This window comes from Crassostrea angulata, chromosome 7, assembly GCF_025612915.1.
Source record: "Crassostrea angulata isolate pt1a10 chromosome 7, ASM2561291v2, whole genome shotgun sequence".
Classification (NCBI taxonomy): Eukaryota; Metazoa; Mollusca; class Bivalvia; order Ostreida; family Ostreidae; genus Magallana; species Magallana angulata.
Window position 1 is genome coordinate 23,148,942 of NC_069117.1, and position 18,472 is coordinate 23,167,413.

Below are 18,472 nucleotides of genomic sequence, written 5' to 3' on the forward strand. Positions count from 1 at the left end.
ACGTATATAATTTCTGGTTAATTTGGCGTTAGCAGGTTATGTAAATATTTTCTGCAATGGTCCATAACTTCATAACCCGCATTAATCATCAAAGGAAGCATTTTATTGTTTATATTTACATTTTTTTAAACAAAATTTAAAATGAATTAATCGTTAAAGGGTATATGCAATGCAAACTCGTTTTTTTATATTTTGTTACACTCAAAGAGATAAGACGATAGAAAAAAACCGCATCGAAATCTACGGAAGCCCTGGGAGGACATTGACTTACTTCTTAATTGTTATCAGCCCAGGAAGGACATAATAATTAAATATTGACTTACTTCTTAATAAATGTTAAGTTTTATTTATTTGTTACTTCTTCGGTACTACAATCGACGAATTTTTAAAGAACTATATATGATATTAGTCAAATTTGGCCCCCATAATTCGCTATTTTTAAAATGATTCAGGCACATTAATTTGTTGTGTTAATTTATAAAAGAGTTGATATAAAATATGTTTTCCACCTATTTATTTGATTTATATGCACTTACTGGCAGTATATGACGTCAGAAGTGACGCTATTTTTATAATTCAATCAAAATCAGTCAAACATTTACATTTTTCTTATCTTTTTTCGAATGTGAAATATAGAGCGACTCTTTAAACAAGAACGAACTTTTTGTCACTTATAAGTATTGGAGAGTTACAACTTTGGTGAAAATATTTTGTTTGTTCAAGCAGTCGCTCAATGTTTCCTTAAAGAAAACTGCTTCAAAACAAGTCGTTTTATGCTAGAAATGAGAAAATGGGGGAAAAGATAATCTTTATGATGTCATATTTTTAAATTGTCGGCACTAAAATCAAAATGAAAATTATGAAAAAACTTCAAATGTATATTTGTACAAATAAAACAAAGAATTACAGTAAAATGACAATGTTCATTTAAGGGGGCCATTTTATGCTCAAACCATATATAGTCCTTTAAACATATTATATTGAATAAATTCAATAGGATTGAACAACAGGCAAAGCCTATGTATACCCTCTTCTTGTATAATAGGTCATGTTGCATAAATTTTCATAATTATATAGGATAATATATATACTTATCTAACTATAACCATGTCTTTGAATAATAACATGTTACGTATATTATTTGTGAATTACAGAGGTATAATAATATATGAGGATCTACATTATAATACAATAATAAACTAGGCGAATAATGTGGCTAGAATTAAGCTGCATTTACCATGAATAGCAAAAGCTGTATTCAATTCGGAGCAAACAAATCAGTTTAAATTGAGCTGTTTCATGCCAAAAATTATACATCTTGTTATAGCTTTCATAGTGGCGCAAAATTTAAATTAACCTATCGATATTTCTTGATTTATTCATTGTTCTGTGATATTTATGAACAAAATGTTATCAGATTCCTCTTTCTGAAAATAATAAAGAACCCTTACAGTAATTGTCAAAATAAATTAAATGGATGTTATATTAAATTATTCAAAGTCAATCAAACCAAAAAATGGTAGGACTCAAGCTACATGCATATACCTCTTGCTTTTTGCATTTACTTATTACTTACTTGTTTTTTTTAATACTTATTAGTTATTTATAAATTCTTAATACTTACTACTTATTACTTAATACTTGCTTGTTAATTGTTAATATTTATTTCTTAATTGTTAATACTTATTATTTACTGGTTATTTATTAATTCTTAATACTTATTTGTTTATTTTGTTATTTTCTATTTATTTCTAATTTTGATATAATTTTTCATCTCTACGACAATCAGCTCCAATCTCAGGATTAGAAACCAAATATTTAATTAAGACTTGCTTTGCCAAATTACTATATATTAAGCATGTGTTTAAACCTGAACCTAGATACCTCTGGTAAAGAAGGTCTTTACACCTAAAAGTGGGATGACAGTCCAAGTTAATAAGTATTTCAATTTAATTGAATGGCTGTCTGAAAAGTTATAGATATCGACATATGCATTTTGTATTTGAGAATAAAAATGTTTAAAAGTAATGCATATATTATTTTGGTTATGTATGTTTAGCATCAATTTTCAAATACATCCCATTTGGATAAAAAAGCCTCTTTCCTGTACGAGCCAACTAGTAAATGTATGCATAGTAAAAATTAATATTTTTAAAAAGTACAATCCATTACAATTTTACCCAAAATTATGCTTGGAACATTTTTTTTTTACTGAAGATTGGCCTGGAGTCTAATGTCTTTTCCAGTTAATTTACTATGAAAATTTGATATTTTGAATTTTCCAAACGGGAGGGTAACTTATAATCTTAAACTGTCTTCTGGACCTTCAACCTTCTAGATACATGCATGCAAAGTTCGGAAATAACGATAAAAAATATATTTATGTCTGACAGTCCCTTTTCTTGGGTAGCAAATGTTGGTTTTTTTTTTAATCTTTTGACTTCATAATATTTTTTATCCTTGTTTAAGAACTTTCCAAAATATTAAAAAAAAAATAACTGTTAGTTAGTGTAAATAACTATTCCAGATTTTGTAAAATAAATGCTATACAAGTAAAAAGAAATATCATGATATGTCATGAGCAGTGGTTTTTTTTTTTACATATCAGCTGATTTTTAGGCTAGACAAGATCCTGATTGTGCAGCAGCTACTGCTTTTTTACCCTCGGAAAGTCAGCAAATTCAGATTTTTAACCATTTTGAAAGAATAATATTAAGATCAATTTGTATTTAACAAAGTGCCCCCAGAGAGAAGCCATCTATATATAAATAAGTCAATACTAATTAGAGACCATACTACACTGCATTCACATATGTACGGGAATACCAATCCCGAGGTTAAAGTTTGGTAAAAGTTTTTTAATCTTATCCATCAAAATTTATGTAGGCGTAGAGAATATTTTTTTGCCCTCAAAATGAGCAAAATTAAAGACCGGTGTAATATAAAAAAATATTTCAGTTCTCATCGGTATTTTACTGTAGTTATTCTAAAATAAAGATATAGTTTGTTGGCACATGACAGTGACAGAATTACGGATTGAATTATCAAAACAAATGTATCCCCCCCCCTATATAATTACTTCGATCTCGGGTGCATATATAAAAATATTCTTTATATCAATAAAAAACCAATCTTCTTTGCTTGACTAGTGTTTTCAGTGTCCATGTTGAGTGGTACACCACCGCCACGTGTTATGCATTGCTGGGAATTTTAAAAAAATCTTATCAAATAATAATTACATGTTAGTCATAATAAATAAGTCATAACAATTAAGTAGTCTAAGTCAAAATGTCCTTCAAGGGCTCATAACAATTAAGAAGTAAGTCAATGTCCTCCCAGGGCTTCCGTAGAAATCCGTTCGATATTAACGGAGTTACAGCGCTTCAAATTCGTCTATTTATACCTGAACCGGAAATCCAATTAAGCCAAATACGAAACACTCGATATAGTGGCTCTGCTTGTGTGACGTCACAACGAGGACGATGGCGGCGAATACAAGTCAACACAGCGACGAAAGCAGCGAGAGTTAGACCTTATGATGGAAGCCGGGTCGTCCAGTTTCGAAGAAATAGAAGACAATGTACCCCTAGGCACACAGCCTTATCTGTTTGAACCTGAGGCCAGCTCGGATGAAGAAATTAACCAGCAATCTTCCCCAGAGTCAACCGACGAAGACCGACTGGGAAACACCGATTGGTATGTGTTTAAAAACCCCGTTGCGCATATATTTTGCCAATAAATCATTCTTTTAATCATATACAATATTTTTTAATTAAATATTTATCAGTTTCTTTCTTCATAACGTTGGTATGTACATATCCAATTGCATTTATACAAATATTTTCAAAATGGCTTCTTGCTAACTTCGTCATTAATTACCAACAATTTAGCCTTTACAATCGGAAGCGGTAATTATCTTGATAATAAGATAGGGTAACTCATCCAGGTTATGTTGAGCCCTCAATTGGCAAACATCTTTAATTGTAATTAAATGTACATGTTATTCTCATTAATGTGGATACAACTATTATAGGTGCTCATGTGGTAACTGCCCTCCAATGTCAACCATTGAGGAGTCAGTGTGCTGTCATGAGATCCCTCAAGTCATGACAGTTTTGGAGGAGGATCCTGGAAAGCCATGCATCATAGAGCACAATGGCTTTGAACCTGTGTGTCTGCACCCTTCCAGTCTGCGTACGGCGTACTACAACTACAGACAGCATTATGACAACTTGCCAGAATCCAACCAGTATGTATACTTATTTGGTAGAAAATGTATAACATAAATCTCAGTAGCTTTATGAAAACAATTTAATTAGATACATTTATGAATGTAGCAATAGTAACATGTTATATCTTCCACGATTATAACTATTCATTAATATATATAACAGTATTTCATCTTTATTTCTCAGTAAGAGAAAATCAAAAATCATTTGAAAAAAAAAAAACTACTCTGCAATAAGTAACAATGATATCAGAAAAGCATTGATGAATATTTAAACATAAAAAACATTTTCAGGCGCATGCGGTACATCGGGTACAGACAGCTTGCCAGATGGTGTTGGGGATGGTTGGGGAAGCATGTTCGCGTACCACTTCCTGCCTGTGCTGTCCAAAAGATCCGCAACACATATCCGGCAGAAGACGGTGTATACCAGGGATTCAACATGGCTTAATTCCTTCTGTAACGTGTGAGCATCTGATCTACTGCATCTTCTTTCTCTGGATGTAAGAACTGTTCACAAAGTGGTGGTGGAGCCTCTCCAACGTCATCACAGTGTGGCATCTTGGTGTCCCTGGCCCGGCTTTTTGCAGCGTCCATGAGGACAGCAACATAATCTGAATTTTGAAATGATAAGTTGATTTACTCTGACTGAATAAATTACCATTGTAACATGTATGTGCATATCTGTGATATCATGATAAGTTATATTAATTAAATTTACCATAAGTACTCCGAGTCTTGACTTTCTTTACGGTGAATTCCCCCTTCTTTTGCTTGGGAAACACAATGCTGTATTGCAGATTCCCTTCTCTGGTGGCTGCCTGGGCCTTTTCCGAGTTTTCATTATAATGAAGAGCTGCTAGTGTTAGGCTACAATAAACATAAAGCCAGTTTACATGAATATAAATCAACTAATTTTCTTGAAAAAAGGAAATATTAACAAATGTTTATAAAAGTGCAAAAAATTTACATACCGACTCTGCATTCCAAAGTATGAAAACTTGTACATCTTTGGGGCGAACTGGTTTATGATGGAGTGGTACGCTTCTAAACTTGATGTTTGAAATGATGGTGAAAGCATTGGGATATCTCTCTTCATTTGTCGGCTGTTCACTATAAGTTCCAACTTTTCCATCACCTTTGTTCCTGAAATAAAATATTGATTAGCTTTGTTTAGCTTAATTCAGAGTGAAATTTTTTCGTGACAAGTGAATAGTAAGATTAAAAGTAAATACAAACAAATGAGTTGATCTAACCTGGTCTAAGCCATCTTTTTCGCCTAGTTGTTGGGTCTAGATCCCCATGTTCACACTGCTGAAACTGTTCCCCATGACCATCATGTATGTTCTGGATGTGGTTTGTTATGCTTGTCCACTTTTCCCATTTCAACTCATCATCTTCATCTTCTTGTGTGGAGGAAGGCACCCAGTACAAATGGTTGACTAAACTCTTGATCCAGTCCCTCAGGTCCTCGCACTCCTTTTCTTTACTGAGAGCCAGGAGCTTCTTTTTCAAACCTGACAAATATTCATAGAAAAAATTATAAAACCTGTATATTTTCTATGACAATCAATAGATGAGTAATACTCTTCAATTAATAGATGTAAAAAATTAATTTTAGGATGAATGGTATTTTTTTTTTTTTTTTGGTTACCTTTGGCAACGTGCCAGACATCAATATTGTGAGTTGTCTCGGGCAAGTTTTCCCGCAGCCACTTGGCAACCTGGAGATGTCTGTCAGTGACGATTTGGCCAATTGGAACTCCATTCTGCTCAAAGTAATTGATTCCTCTAATCAGTCCTTCCTTCTCCATGTTGCAACTTCCATGAACCTCATTACTCTAATAAAAAGATACAATTGCTTGAATACTCCGAACAAATATTTTAGTTTCAACTCTAAAATTGCAGAGTAAGCACTTATTTAAGAGTAGGTTCCATATCTTATAAAGCTATTCTTTCATTGCTTTTTACCTGTATGAGCTGCAGATCCACCACCATGTTCTTTTCAAGGTCCATTAGGGTGTAACTTCCGAATTTTGCACAATGGCCAGGTGTGTCTGCCCTTCCATCACCACCAAGATGAACATGTCGACCTGAATTCTGTGCTTCTTGCATGTACGATGCTTGCTGGTCTCTCCACACCTCAATCACTACTGGATGTAGATAACACTGTTGGTGATACATGAATGTTCTGTAGGAAATGGACGCCATGTTCAGAAATTGGAACATCCGGGTTGCTTTGCTTGGTAAAGATCCCGAGAACAGCAATGCACACGACAGTTCAAAATTTCCAGCAGGAATGCTACCAATGAAGGGTTGACTGCTCCAAGTTCTCTGGAATGCGCAAAATCCACAATCCTGGGTGATAGTGATGAATGATCCCTTTATCTGCTGAATTTCCCCATATGTTGGTTGTGCACATGATGGACAATTTCCAAATAGGTCCATGAGCTGACCTTCATAAACAAGAAACTTTCTTTCACGATCATTCCTATGAAAAAAAAGTCATTCTTATTACACAGTACAAACAATTTGCATGGAATAAAAAAAACCAAATATGTACCACACAATCTCTTTTTCTAGCCTGAGATTAATTTTTTTACATGATATTTCAATGTTACCATTCCTTTATTAGAAATTTTTTAAAAATAAGCATTCATAAAATCAAAAAAAAAGAGAGAAAGATTACCCTAGATCACTTCCGTCAGTGTCATCAGACTCGATGGACTGGAAGGATTCATCAGGATCTTCTACCTCATCCTGGATGCTGTCAGTTTCCTCAGTGGCAAACGACTCGTCGAGTGTTGGAACATTTATGGGTTGTGCTCCTAAAGGAGGGGCTGGTAGTAGATTACAACTTATTCCTATTTCTCTCGTTGTCACCTTTTCAACAGCTTGTACCCCTAGAAAAGTCAGAGAAAATTCAGATTTTTTTTTTGCTTACCCATGAACATAAAATTTATATAACTGAATACACACAACATGTTTTAGGAGAAAGAGAGAAAGAAAGAGAGGGAGAGAGAAAGAAATCATTTTGAAAATACTAAGTCAATAGTGGTTTCCATCTATTCCACTGGGTATCAAACTTCAGAGAAATTGTTTTTCATTATTAAATAAGATCTGGAAATTTTAAACAAAGAAAAAACAATTTATCGGATAAAATAAGATGACACATGTCAAAATATCATGTAATAAAATTCTACTTTAAAATCTAGAAACTAACATACCTTTATCACAAGTCTTCCACTTTGTCTGAGTGAAAAGTGATCTTCTCTGGGGTTTTGGCATAGAAAGTTGAGACCCGACAGATCTGGTCTCCTTCTTGGGGGGAGTTGGGGTATCTGCAACCTAAAATCAAACGAAGAAAAATTAGTAATCATTTCTTTGTCTCTTGGTTTAATAAAGCTATTTTAATTTCATATTTTCATTATTAGACAATAAAAATTATGTTTTATTATTTCTAAAACAAAATATATACCTGGTCTATAATCTGAGACAAAAAGTTTTCTGCACTTCCATCAGTCTGCAAAGGATCCTCATTAGACTCTGCAAGAGCACTCTCCTTCTGCATCTCGAAGTCCAGCAAAATCTGAAGTCACATAAAAAGTGTTCAAAAATCAAGTTGCATATAATTAAGAAATTATCTTAAAATCAATTTTAAGAATGAAGATAACCAGTCATAAAAATGAAAAAAAACCTATGTAATGACTGAATTCACAATGACTGAATGAGGAAATCGTTATTTTACTGACTATGAAAGACAATATTGAGCTATCTATAAAGTCTGAATTCACGTGTAAAATATTATTTCATAAATTAATATAATGAAGAAATAACGTAAAAGATATATTATAATCAATATTATAAGTTGTGGTCACTATATAAAAAAAGAAAATAAAACTAAATTAGTAAATATACCCGCTGAGATTCCCTCTTGAGAAAAGCTCTCCTTGGCTTCTTGGGTGTGCTGGTCAGGATTGCAGGGGATATGTCGTCTTCAGCCCTACGTTTTCCCAATACAGGTGTTTCATCTCCATGGGGACGTTTAGTCTGTATAGTTGGAACAGCGTCTCTTTCCAACTCTTTCCGCTGGACGGGAACTCCAACCGACTCCATTAGGCGATACTTGGCTGGGTAAGAATCCTCCGTGAAATGGGCAGAACAAAGCACAGATGCTTTCGTAGGACCGTTCCAATTTTTCCGGGAGTTGTGCACAAAGGCCGTCCACTGTCGAAGAATAGCAGGACGATCGAATGGAAACTGATGTAAGCTCACACCATCGGATTTTCTTCTGCTACAACCTCCAGCAACACACATCCTTCGTCCTTTGCCGCCAGAATTTACTCCATCCATGATGGCAAAATGTTCATAAACACTGTCTAAACTAATAATCTAAAGCTACGTACTATATCTACAAACTGTCGTATATCCTTAGTGTCCACATATTTACACAAAAAAGCACCACAATACACGTAAAGACGATAAAATCACAGCGCTTTCTCTCACTGTTTACCGTTATTCAAAACATGGCTGTCCTCGTTGTGACGTCACAGCCTGTGTATACAAAAAAGCGCGCGTTTCAGTAAACCGTTCAGGTAAGAATTCGGGTTTTATCGGAATATCTCCGTTATTACTCGGCCGATTTCGATGAAATTTTCGGAACATGCTCAGTTTAATTAGATCTTTCTATTGTAGTAAAAATCGTTTGACATTGCATATACCCTTTAAGAGTAAATAAAACAGTACGTTAGAAGAAAGAAATAGTCAAGTCGTCTTAATTATATAGGAATTTGAGTCTGACATCATGGATATTTTGTGCAGTCCATGATTTATCTTAGGTTGATTATTAAGCTTGTTAGAACTGGATCGTGTAGATTTTTTTAAATTGCAGTCTACGAAAAACGGTTCCATGCAGTATGCATTATATGTTTCATTTCAATATATGACTGGTTTGTCAAACAAAATTTGACATTATTTCAGTTACTTACCTTCTAGAATTAAACCGGAGCTTCCGTCAACATGCTGCCACGTCTTGACCACAGGTGCCCGAGGAAAGGACCGACACCCCCCCCCCCCCCATACATCCCCCACCCCCCAAGTATCCAGACCCCTAAGACTTTATGTCACATATCCAATATAATTTATACATTCTTTGAACAAAATTAAATAACACAAACAATTTTTTTAACAAGGTCCTCTCTTTACATAATACAACTGCATATATGCCGTAAATTGCAATGTTTTAACACGTACGAAACTGTAGCTCCCAGGCCGAGGTAGTCCATCCGATTTTTTTTTCAGACTGGGAGCTACAGACCAGCAATACCTACAGGCCGTGCAGACAAATTATCACATTGCGCTAACGCGCGGTATTCAATTTGTCTGCACGGCCTGGTGTGATATTGGACAGACGATATCCAAAAATAAGCATTGAATGCGTAGAATAATGTGAATGCGATTTCTGAAATACATATCATTATCCTGCTGTAGATGTAGTGCAAGTGAATATTTCGTGTGAGCATTTAGTCCATTACATGTGTAAGTCTTCAGTTTTATCATTGGTTATTTTTTCTATTTTTTATTTTTTATTTTTTTGGTCTTCCTCTTTATTAATTGATTTTGCGGAATTAAATCTCTGGGAATTGTACATACATGTAATATTCTTATTTAATTCTTGAACAAAACTAAAAAAAGGTTTCTTAGTTAATACCTATAGACAAAAATTATATTAAATTGAAAGTTGCCTGCGTGTCCCCATGCAGATTTGAACATTTGTAATAATACTCGATCGTATCGATATCCCTCTTTGTGCAAGTCTACTTGAAAAAAAAACAACCAGTGGTCCGAAGATATTAAAATCAAACGGGTCATTGAAATGAAATATCAGAACTTTTGTCATTTTATTTCTTTGCTGTATATTATAAATGTGTTGAATTTGAAGTATCATTTAGTAAAGAAAAATTCCATATGTTTTAGCTTGCAATTTTATATATTTATACAAAGGGTTTAATCATCCATATGCATAAACAATATGACAGTAAATGTTAACAAAATACGATGCATAATAATTTATATAATTGTATACAAAAATTGATAGAGAAAACACATACTAGTACTTTGGCTAACGCAGTGCAGGATCAGACTTTTTTTTCACCAAATCAAATATTAATATATTTATGTTCGACTCCTAAAGAATACAAATATTCAAGTGCTTTAAACAACTCCTTAAATTTAAACAAAATACAAGGAGAGAGAGAGAGAGAGAGAGAGAGAGAGAGAGAGAGAGAGAGAGAGAGAGAGAGAGAGAGAGAGAGAGAGAGTGTTAGTTAGTTAGTTAGTTAGTTAGTTCTATGTACAGTTGTTCATCCACGATCAATCTTTTTGACATGCTTACAACTTATCAAAAATATTCACATACTAAAGTTCTAGCTGCAGATCTGTAGCTCCTGGTCTGAAAAAAAAATCCGAAGTCATCCGAATTTTTTTCAGACTAGGTCATCCATCCGAATTTTTAAGATCGAAAGCTACAGATCTGCAGCATGCTGAGGAAAATAGAAATTACTGGATGATGGAATTCATATTTTGTCACTATCTCAAGCGCTGTATTTAATTCTTGTTTAGTACTTTCCCCTTTTGTACCGCATGCTATTTGTATTTTTTCAAGAACAATTTTTTAATCATACACATGTGTTTATTGAACTTACTGAATATTAACCACCCCTCCCCCAAAAATAAAATAATAATAACAGGAATTTTTTCTGTGCTTTAGAGTTTAATGAATCATTACTCTACAACAAAATGCGTCACATACAGTGTATATATTCAATCATGTAGTACAGTCTACAAGTCGCATACAATATGTACATGTATGGAATAAATAGGGTAGCTATTATACATGTAGTACCACTTAACCACACATCCCATATTTCTTTTTTAAAAGTAGAAAGAAAACTGATATAGTACTAGTAAGACGGACTATGATATCTTTAATTTTGCAAAGCGTTTACAAAATAAATAGTAAAATTACATTAATTTGCCTATAAACATCAATAAAAAAATTTATAAAGGTAAAGGTGTCAAAACGAAAAAAAGGGGGCATGACTTCAAGTTTACACCCTTACCTTATTACCTATTGTGCTATGCTGAAGACAACTCAAAACTACAAAAAATCTTCATTTATTGTTTATTTCACTAGAAAGTACACTGTACAATTATGTGCATCCTCAAAAGGAGGTGTCCATTTCAAATTAAACGATGCACAATTATATGGATTGCGTTTTATCCCCATTATTATCCTGAATTCTGACAATTACAGTAATTTACAATGTTCCTTCTAAATCAAAATGGACTGTATTTTTTCATATTATTAATCTCAATTTTCACCAACATATCTAAATATGTTTCTTCCAGAGAAGTTAGTTTTATAAACATATACATGCATGTACATGTATTCGTTTAAAATGCTTTCTTTGGTGAGTCATGTGGGATATGAAGGTGGCGATACGGTGATGTACATATATAATATCATTATAGACCCACACACAATGGGCACATAATATTAACATGGTGATAGTATTTTGGCAATGTCTTAGCTAATTTACCTATAACCAGATCATTTTGGGGTTTTTTTCTCACTTAGTAAAAGTCAAGGTTTCAAAAACAAATCAGTAAAAGCAAGTGTTAAATTTAATATTTAAGATTTAATACAGATGTAATTTTAAAAAAACACCATTTTTTACTGTTGTGAACATACATACACAAATTAAATACGGTTTAAAAAAGAGTAAATGTAAAAATGAACACAATGGAATTATTAAAAAGATAAAACTTGAATGATATGTTAATCCTGGACGTTCACTTCTATGTGTTTGAGAACAGGATTCCGTTCAGTTTCCCTCATGCTACAAAATAGTGTTACATTCAATAGTTTCTAAAATTTAGAAATTCTATAAAGAGAATTCTGTCACAGTGGCTTTATCATTTTCATCTAGAACCACTTTTCATGAATTTTGTTGTTGAGTAGTTCCACGAAACCAAACGAAGAAAGAAAAATGACAAAATATTCGTATCAAAAGAGTCAATGGAAAGAAATTTAGTAGTAAAATAAATTAAGGTATCCTTGAAAATGTACCTTTTACAAAATCTACAAAAATGGATGTCCATGAACATAAACATTGATGAAACCATAGTAATGGATCCTACAACATAACGTATGTAAAGCTTATCAAATTTTTAACGTATAATTTCTAAATCAGGAAATACTGACAAATATACTCATTCCATGCAACAAAGTAATCAGGAGTATTAAGCAGTTAATTCAGCCAGTAGATAAGTAGCTGGATTAATATCATCCTAATGAAATTTGTCCGTACAAAGCTGAAATCTTCTGGTTAACTCACTATATACTGTATTGACAAACGCCTTATTCAATAAACATGTACACTGTACATATACCTAATGCATATTAATCTTTTGATTCTTCCGCTTAATAAAGTAATACATATACATGTATATATATTTAATTCTAAATGGTAAGGAATAATTGTAACCACATTGCATGATATAATGCTACCACAAAGAACTAGGTACAGTTTTAGTCATATTTGGCCCTGTTTTAGAGTGATTTTTAAAAATATCACCAGAAAATGGAAATGTTACATTAATTTACACAAAAATACCAATAAACTAAGAATCTATAAATAGTTACCTGATTAGACTTTCACAAGGGTAATTGTGACGTCACAAACAGTGCATTTTCCCGTAATATTCATAAAACTGAGCAGGTGGTTTTTGAATAGAAATCTATGTCCGCAGCCGTCGTCCATGATGAAACTAACATTATAACTTTATCATGTTAAAACACATGAAATATATTAATTTTGTTGTGGGCGACGGCTGCGGACACATTCTCCTCTTCAAAAAGGAATGAGAAAATGTACCATTTTTCATCATGTTTGACTCAATCTTATAAATGTGCCAAAATGAAATCATTATTATTTTTTGAAACAAGATAAAAGTGTATAACTTGGCATTTCATATACCAGGTACACACATGTTCAAGAGATTATATGTGGATTTTTATGAGATTTAAACAACTTTTGAATTTTAGGGCAAATATTAAAAGAAACTGTTCCTTCTTCTTAAAACCATGGACTAGTAAATCAAGACATTTATGACACAAAAGTGAATTAATACAATGCACTATGTCATCAAAATGTTCATAAAAACAAATCCAACACAGGGCAGGACAGATACAAGATTCATGTACTGAAAACTGGAATGGTTGTTTAAAACAGACAAAGAGAAACTAATGTTTCTGACGATAATCAACGTAGCCTGTATTATATGACCCTGCAATTCACAGGAAATGATTGTTACATGATTGTAAGTATGATAATCTGGAGCTTTTTAAGCCCCCCCCCCCCCCCCCAATAAAAAAATGAAATACAATTAACCATAAGATTAATGACATTTTTTACAAACTAGTGAATCAGTGCTCTATACATACAAAATCATTCCTTTTTTCTGTATAGAAAGCAAATAATAATGTGTAAAGTGAACTTTGCACTAATGAATAAAGATCAGACAAAAAGTGACTAACCCGATTAAGGGATAGAGTAACAATTTTGGTGCATGGCAAGAAACAACACACAATATGTCTGGCTAATCTACAAAAATTCTAAACCTGTAACATCAATACCATCATACATTTTAAAAATAATCCTGTAAAAATTTGGATTATTTAAAATATCTAGTAAGAATGTGAATAGAATCCCTATCTCAGCCACTGATATCCAATGAACTGGGTAAATGTACAGATCTTTTACAAATGAACAATAACATGTTAAATCAATGCATGACGAGTATCAACCATCTTTTTTAATACCATTATGCATATCATAATTATCTTCCCAACACTGGCATCTATTTTTGAAAAAAAAAAATTGTAAGAGAAAATTCATGTCACAATCAAATATAATCAGAAATTTCTATACATGCCATGAAAATCAGTCATTAAAAAGTTAAAATTTTGCAGCATTTCTTCCGTAAGTTCACAGGCAGGTTAAAATCAACATAAAAGGCCAAAAAACTTAATGTTTAGTTTCTCATGCACCGGAAGCATTATGTCAAATGCTGCCCATTTATTAATTTTATTGTAATATCACAGAAAATTAATGAATAAAATTAAATAAAGAAAAATGAATTGTACTCCTTTTAAATACATGTACATGCATTGTAATTACCTGTAAATTAAAATCTTTGCTGACAGCAATATGTATTTTTGAAATTTTTGGCCTGAAAAAGTAAATACAGCAAAATGTTTTCTGAAAATTTTGGCCTGAGAAAGTAAAGATTAATTTTTGGGGGCACAAAGGACAAGAACAAATAAATATTGTATCATCATTGCACATATTAGAAACAGGAAACAAAAACAACAAAACTATTTCTTCATTATCATTGGACGCTTTCCCCTGCCCCTTTCTTCCTAATTCGTAAACTTCTTCGTTTCCCATCCATTTCATCATCTAGACCATTAGTAATGGCCTTGACCTCAGGCGTATCTCCATTGGTGTACACAGAATCTGAGATGACGTCAGCTGCTATGATTGATTTGTTTTTGAATTCTAAATAACCGCTGACATGATATCCCATGTTGGAGTATGCTATTACATACTCAAATGCAGAGAAAAAGCTAAATGCTGAAAAAATAAGAAAAAATGGCTTCAAATGATCATAAACATACAAATATCAACATTAAACAGAAATAAAATTGTGCATTAGTAAATTATTATAACAATAATTTATATCACATTTTGTTTTTCTCTCCTTGCAGATTTTACAGTGATTTGAGATAGAAATAGATTGAGATTGGCCAAGATTAATCTTAGGATCTCTCTATGCATTACAAGTTTATCGCAGATTGAAGAACTTACCATAAGGAACACAGAATACCCTGTGTAATATAAAAGCTGTTAACAGTCCGGTTGTGGCTGTCATTATACAGGCAAACATGATCCATTTAATCTTCAGGGATAACTTCTCCTGTAAATTGAAAATCAAATGAAGTCATTAATTTCTATTTACCAATAGTTAGCTCTCCCTTCTGCTCCATTTTCCTTCCAACTAATTATTGTGCAATGATTTTTTTAACAACAGGGTCTATGCTTAATAGCCTTTAGATCTACCAGGTACATGCATATTTGTGAATTTAAACATTAGAGATACCACCGAGTACTGGTATATTACATGTAACCTGTTGCCTTTTTAAAAAATATCAACCAAGCGCAGCAAAACCACTTCTTTTGCTACTCTTTTTGTCCATATTGCATTAGTATTCCTCATTTTGCGCATTTCATGTAGAAAACGAGAAAATTAATAGTGGTATTCAGGCATGAAAGAGGAACAAATTGAACTTGACAATACTGAGTTGGTGACCATCTCAAAGGGCCCCACTTACATAGTTGACAAAAGGATGAAAAGAATTACAGAGAATATTGCTTTTGCGTTTTGATCTTGACCTATAACTTTGAAATTTTTTATCTTGCATAGAACTTCTAATTGAATCTCACTACCCTTTACATACTGGCATTTTTGTTTAATCTGAACAGATAAAACAAATGGAAAATAATCTATGGTCTAAAACTGATTATAAAGAGATCTGCTATGATGGTTATATTGACTTGGTTCAAAGTCACTGCATGTCATTAACCAAACAGTTCTGTTTAAGTAAAGTATTAGCCAAAATGGTTAAGAGGAGAGTGTATATATGCTCTTAAAAAGATTTTTTGTTTGATATGACCTTGCCATTTAATCTATAAACATCATTCAGGGTCACTGCATATCCTTTAATCAAAGGCAACATGTTGGTGAAGTATGAGCCAGATTGGACAAGGATTTTACATATAATTCTGCTATGGCCTTTACATTTGACCTTGAAAATTGGTTAAAGGTCACTACACACCTGTTATTTTACAAGCTCTGCAATGTAAATTTGAGCCAAATAGGGCTTAGTGGAAAGCATACGTATATACTCTGAAAAAAGGATTTTTGCATGGTCTAATATGACCTTGATCCTTGACCTACAAACTTCATTCAAGATCACTGCACTTCTTTTGACCATACACACTCTGTGAGTGAAGTATGAGCTAGATTGGACAAAGGGGAGAGAAGATAAGGTCCGAACAAGAATTTTCTTTCTAATTCTGCTATGACCTTAACCTTACCCTAAAAATAAGGTTCAAGGTCACTGCACACCCTTTACCCAAAGGCACTCTGTGAGTGAAGTATATGCCAGATTAATTGGGCTAAGAGGAGAGAAGATATGCTCTGGACAAGCAATCTTGGATGGACAGACGGACGGACAGACAAAAAGACGGACGGACAGACTGATCTCTATTGGGCGCCCACAGAGCAGGGCCCTAATAATTCACTTATAAATAAGCATTACGGAGCAAAGATATTTGAGATTTTACAGCTGGAGTGAGGATATTGTGAGATTTATTCATTAGATTAGACTATGAGATATTACAGATGGGTAATTATATCTTACAGTAGGGGTCAAGATATCCGTCCTCGTCCATTTGAAGATGAGGGTGTTGAGTAACATGTAGCAGCAACTTGTAACCATAAAAACTACAAATATCTTCTCATGGACAGCTGTAAATAAGAAATAATAATTCTCATTGCAGTTTACATTTACAAGCATGTTTTTTGGAACAATTATGTCTCCAAATTTTTAAATGCATTATTAATAAAATGTAGGCTCTAAACTTCCCATAAAGTAAAATACTAGGAACTATCATCATACTTTTCTAGCATTAACTTCCTGCCACAAACTTGAGCAAATGTACTCCAAATGTAAATGTTCCTGGTATGTTTGTACATACAAGTATAAAGTACCAGTAGTATTTCCTGTATTTTCATTTATCAATGTGTATAAAGTTATGTGTATTACCGGTAGTTACAATGGAGATTATGATATAATTTACCATGTTTAATTCACAATATTCTTTAGCTAAATTTGGATGGATGACCTGAGAGCTTCAGTGCCTCCCATAATAAAAACTGCTACTTGCGGTGCACAAAAAATGACACTGTTTAAGATTGATAAAGGTAACCTTATTTACATACAAATTCTTAGAAAACATTAGTACCATTAAAATTTTGATGCAATATTATTTACTAGGGCATACTGATATTTTCGCTGTACTTGCTTCTGATATTCTTTTAAACACCATCACTAGCCCCCAAAAGGTCAAGTGGTGCAGTCTGTTTACATGTAAAAATGGTGACTCCTGATCTTGACATGAATTTAACATGCTTCATACTCAAAGGTCGGTTAACATGTTTCAGAGGTAAGTAAGAATGTGATATCAGTGGTAAATTGCATGAAGAATTTACTGGTACTAATATTTCCCACAGAATTTGTGTGTAAATAAGGATATTCAGTCCAACAACTAGTGCAATTTTTAACATGCCAAAAACTGCTGTTTTTAACTATGTTTAGCACTGCAGCTCCCAGGTCGTCCATCTGAATTTTTTCAAACTGTGAGCTACAGACCTATTCTTTAAATAAGGTAATTATAGATGTCAAGTAGCGAGTACTTACGATAGTTTTCCTTGTTAGAGATATAGGTAACTCCAACCAAACAAGAATTTTCAATGGTGTATAACCAAAAGTTAAGACTGAGTAATTTCTTGAAAAAAGGTCTGAAATCCTTGTCGACATATGCTAATCTTGCAGCATAATAACTGTAGTACATGAAGCCAACTGCAAATCTTGGTGTGGCATGAAGACCAATGCAAATTCTCCAAAAGTACGCCCCTGGAGTTATACCTGTCACAGCACTAATGGAGGGAATAACATTGGTTGCCTGAAAAATTAAAGTTTTTCAGCATTTTAACACGTATTTACATATATCAGTATATAACATTAATATAAAACGTGTAAAAACCACGCCCAAAAATATACGGCTGGTATAGATAAGGCATGGTTCAAAGAGTGTATCGAAAGTACTGTGAATTATCAAATACACATAAGTAATGATCACGGTAATCCAATTACCTTACACACCGTCTCGTTGACGTCATCGAACCGAAATATAATACCATGTAGAAAACAGTACAGCAATGAAAACGCTGGCAAAGAGACAGTTACGATTGCAAATGGCTTAAACGGGACAGTAAGCTGAACATCTTCTACTCTTCGGGTTTCTAACTTCCCCATTTTATCACAATTTTCTA

At 33.2% G+C, this 18,472-nt stretch overlaps 3 protein-coding genes and 1 pseudogene across 6 annotated transcripts; 1 reads left to right on the forward strand and 3 right to left on the reverse strand.

The window, feature by feature from the left end:
* The first annotated feature begins 3,467 nt into the window (after positions 1–3,467).
* On the forward strand, positions 3,468–4,679 carry LOC128156810 (P2X purinoceptor 7-like; annotated as a pseudogene).
* LOC128156808 (uncharacterized) lies at positions 4,294–7,051 on the reverse strand. The gene is made up of 7 exons (XM_052819109.1): positions 6,918–7,051; positions 6,200–6,719; positions 5,883–6,069; positions 5,485–5,745; positions 5,203–5,374; positions 4,950–5,098; positions 4,294–4,842 (listed from the first exon to the last, which is right to left on the reverse strand). Exons 2-7 carry the CDS (start codon positions 6,674–6,676, stop codon positions 4,676–4,678), a joined length of 1,413 nt encoding a protein of 470 aa, XP_052675069.1. The 5' UTR covers positions 6,677–6,719; positions 6,918–7,051; the 3' UTR covers positions 4,294–4,675.
* Positions 6,914–8,946, reverse strand: LOC128156809 (THAP domain-containing protein 10-like). Of its 3 annotated transcripts, XR_008239767.1 has the most exons (5): positions 8,147–8,941; positions 7,707–7,817; positions 7,456–7,576; positions 7,273–7,348; positions 6,992–7,131 (listed from the first exon to the last, which is right to left on the reverse strand). XR_008239767.1 is itself a non-coding variant. In XM_052819111.1 (4 exons), the coding sequence occupies exons 1-4, from the start codon at positions 8,579–8,581 to the stop codon at positions 6,914–6,916; spliced, it is 885 nt and encodes a 294-aa protein (XP_052675071.1). In that variant the 5' UTR covers positions 8,582–8,946. The 3 variants fall into 3 exon arrangements, 2 of the variants coding, with proteins under 2 accessions (XP_052675071.1, XP_052675070.1); XM_052819111.1 differs by lacking the exon at positions 7,273–7,348 and having other exon boundaries at positions 6,914–7,131; positions 8,147–8,946; XM_052819110.1 differs by lacking the exon at positions 6,992–7,131 and having other exon boundaries at positions 7,210–7,348.
* A 2,954-nt stretch (positions 8,947–11,900) lies between these two features.
* LOC128193123 (post-GPI attachment to proteins factor 2-like) lies at positions 11,901–18,455 on the reverse strand. Of its 2 annotated transcripts, XR_008244596.1 has the most exons (6): positions 18,294–18,455; positions 17,838–18,102; positions 16,779–16,885; positions 15,163–15,271; positions 12,413–14,928; positions 11,901–12,371 (listed from the first exon to the last, which is right to left on the reverse strand). XR_008244596.1 is itself a non-coding variant. In XM_052866384.1 (5 exons), the coding sequence occupies exons 1-5, from the start codon at positions 18,453–18,455 to the stop codon at positions 14,684–14,686; spliced, it is 888 nt and encodes a 295-aa protein (XP_052722344.1). In that variant the 3' UTR covers positions 11,901–14,683. The 2 variants fall into 2 exon arrangements, 1 of the variants encoding a protein (XP_052722344.1); XM_052866384.1 differs by having other exon boundaries at positions 11,901–14,928.
* Between the last annotated feature and the right edge of the window lie 17 nt (positions 18,456–18,472).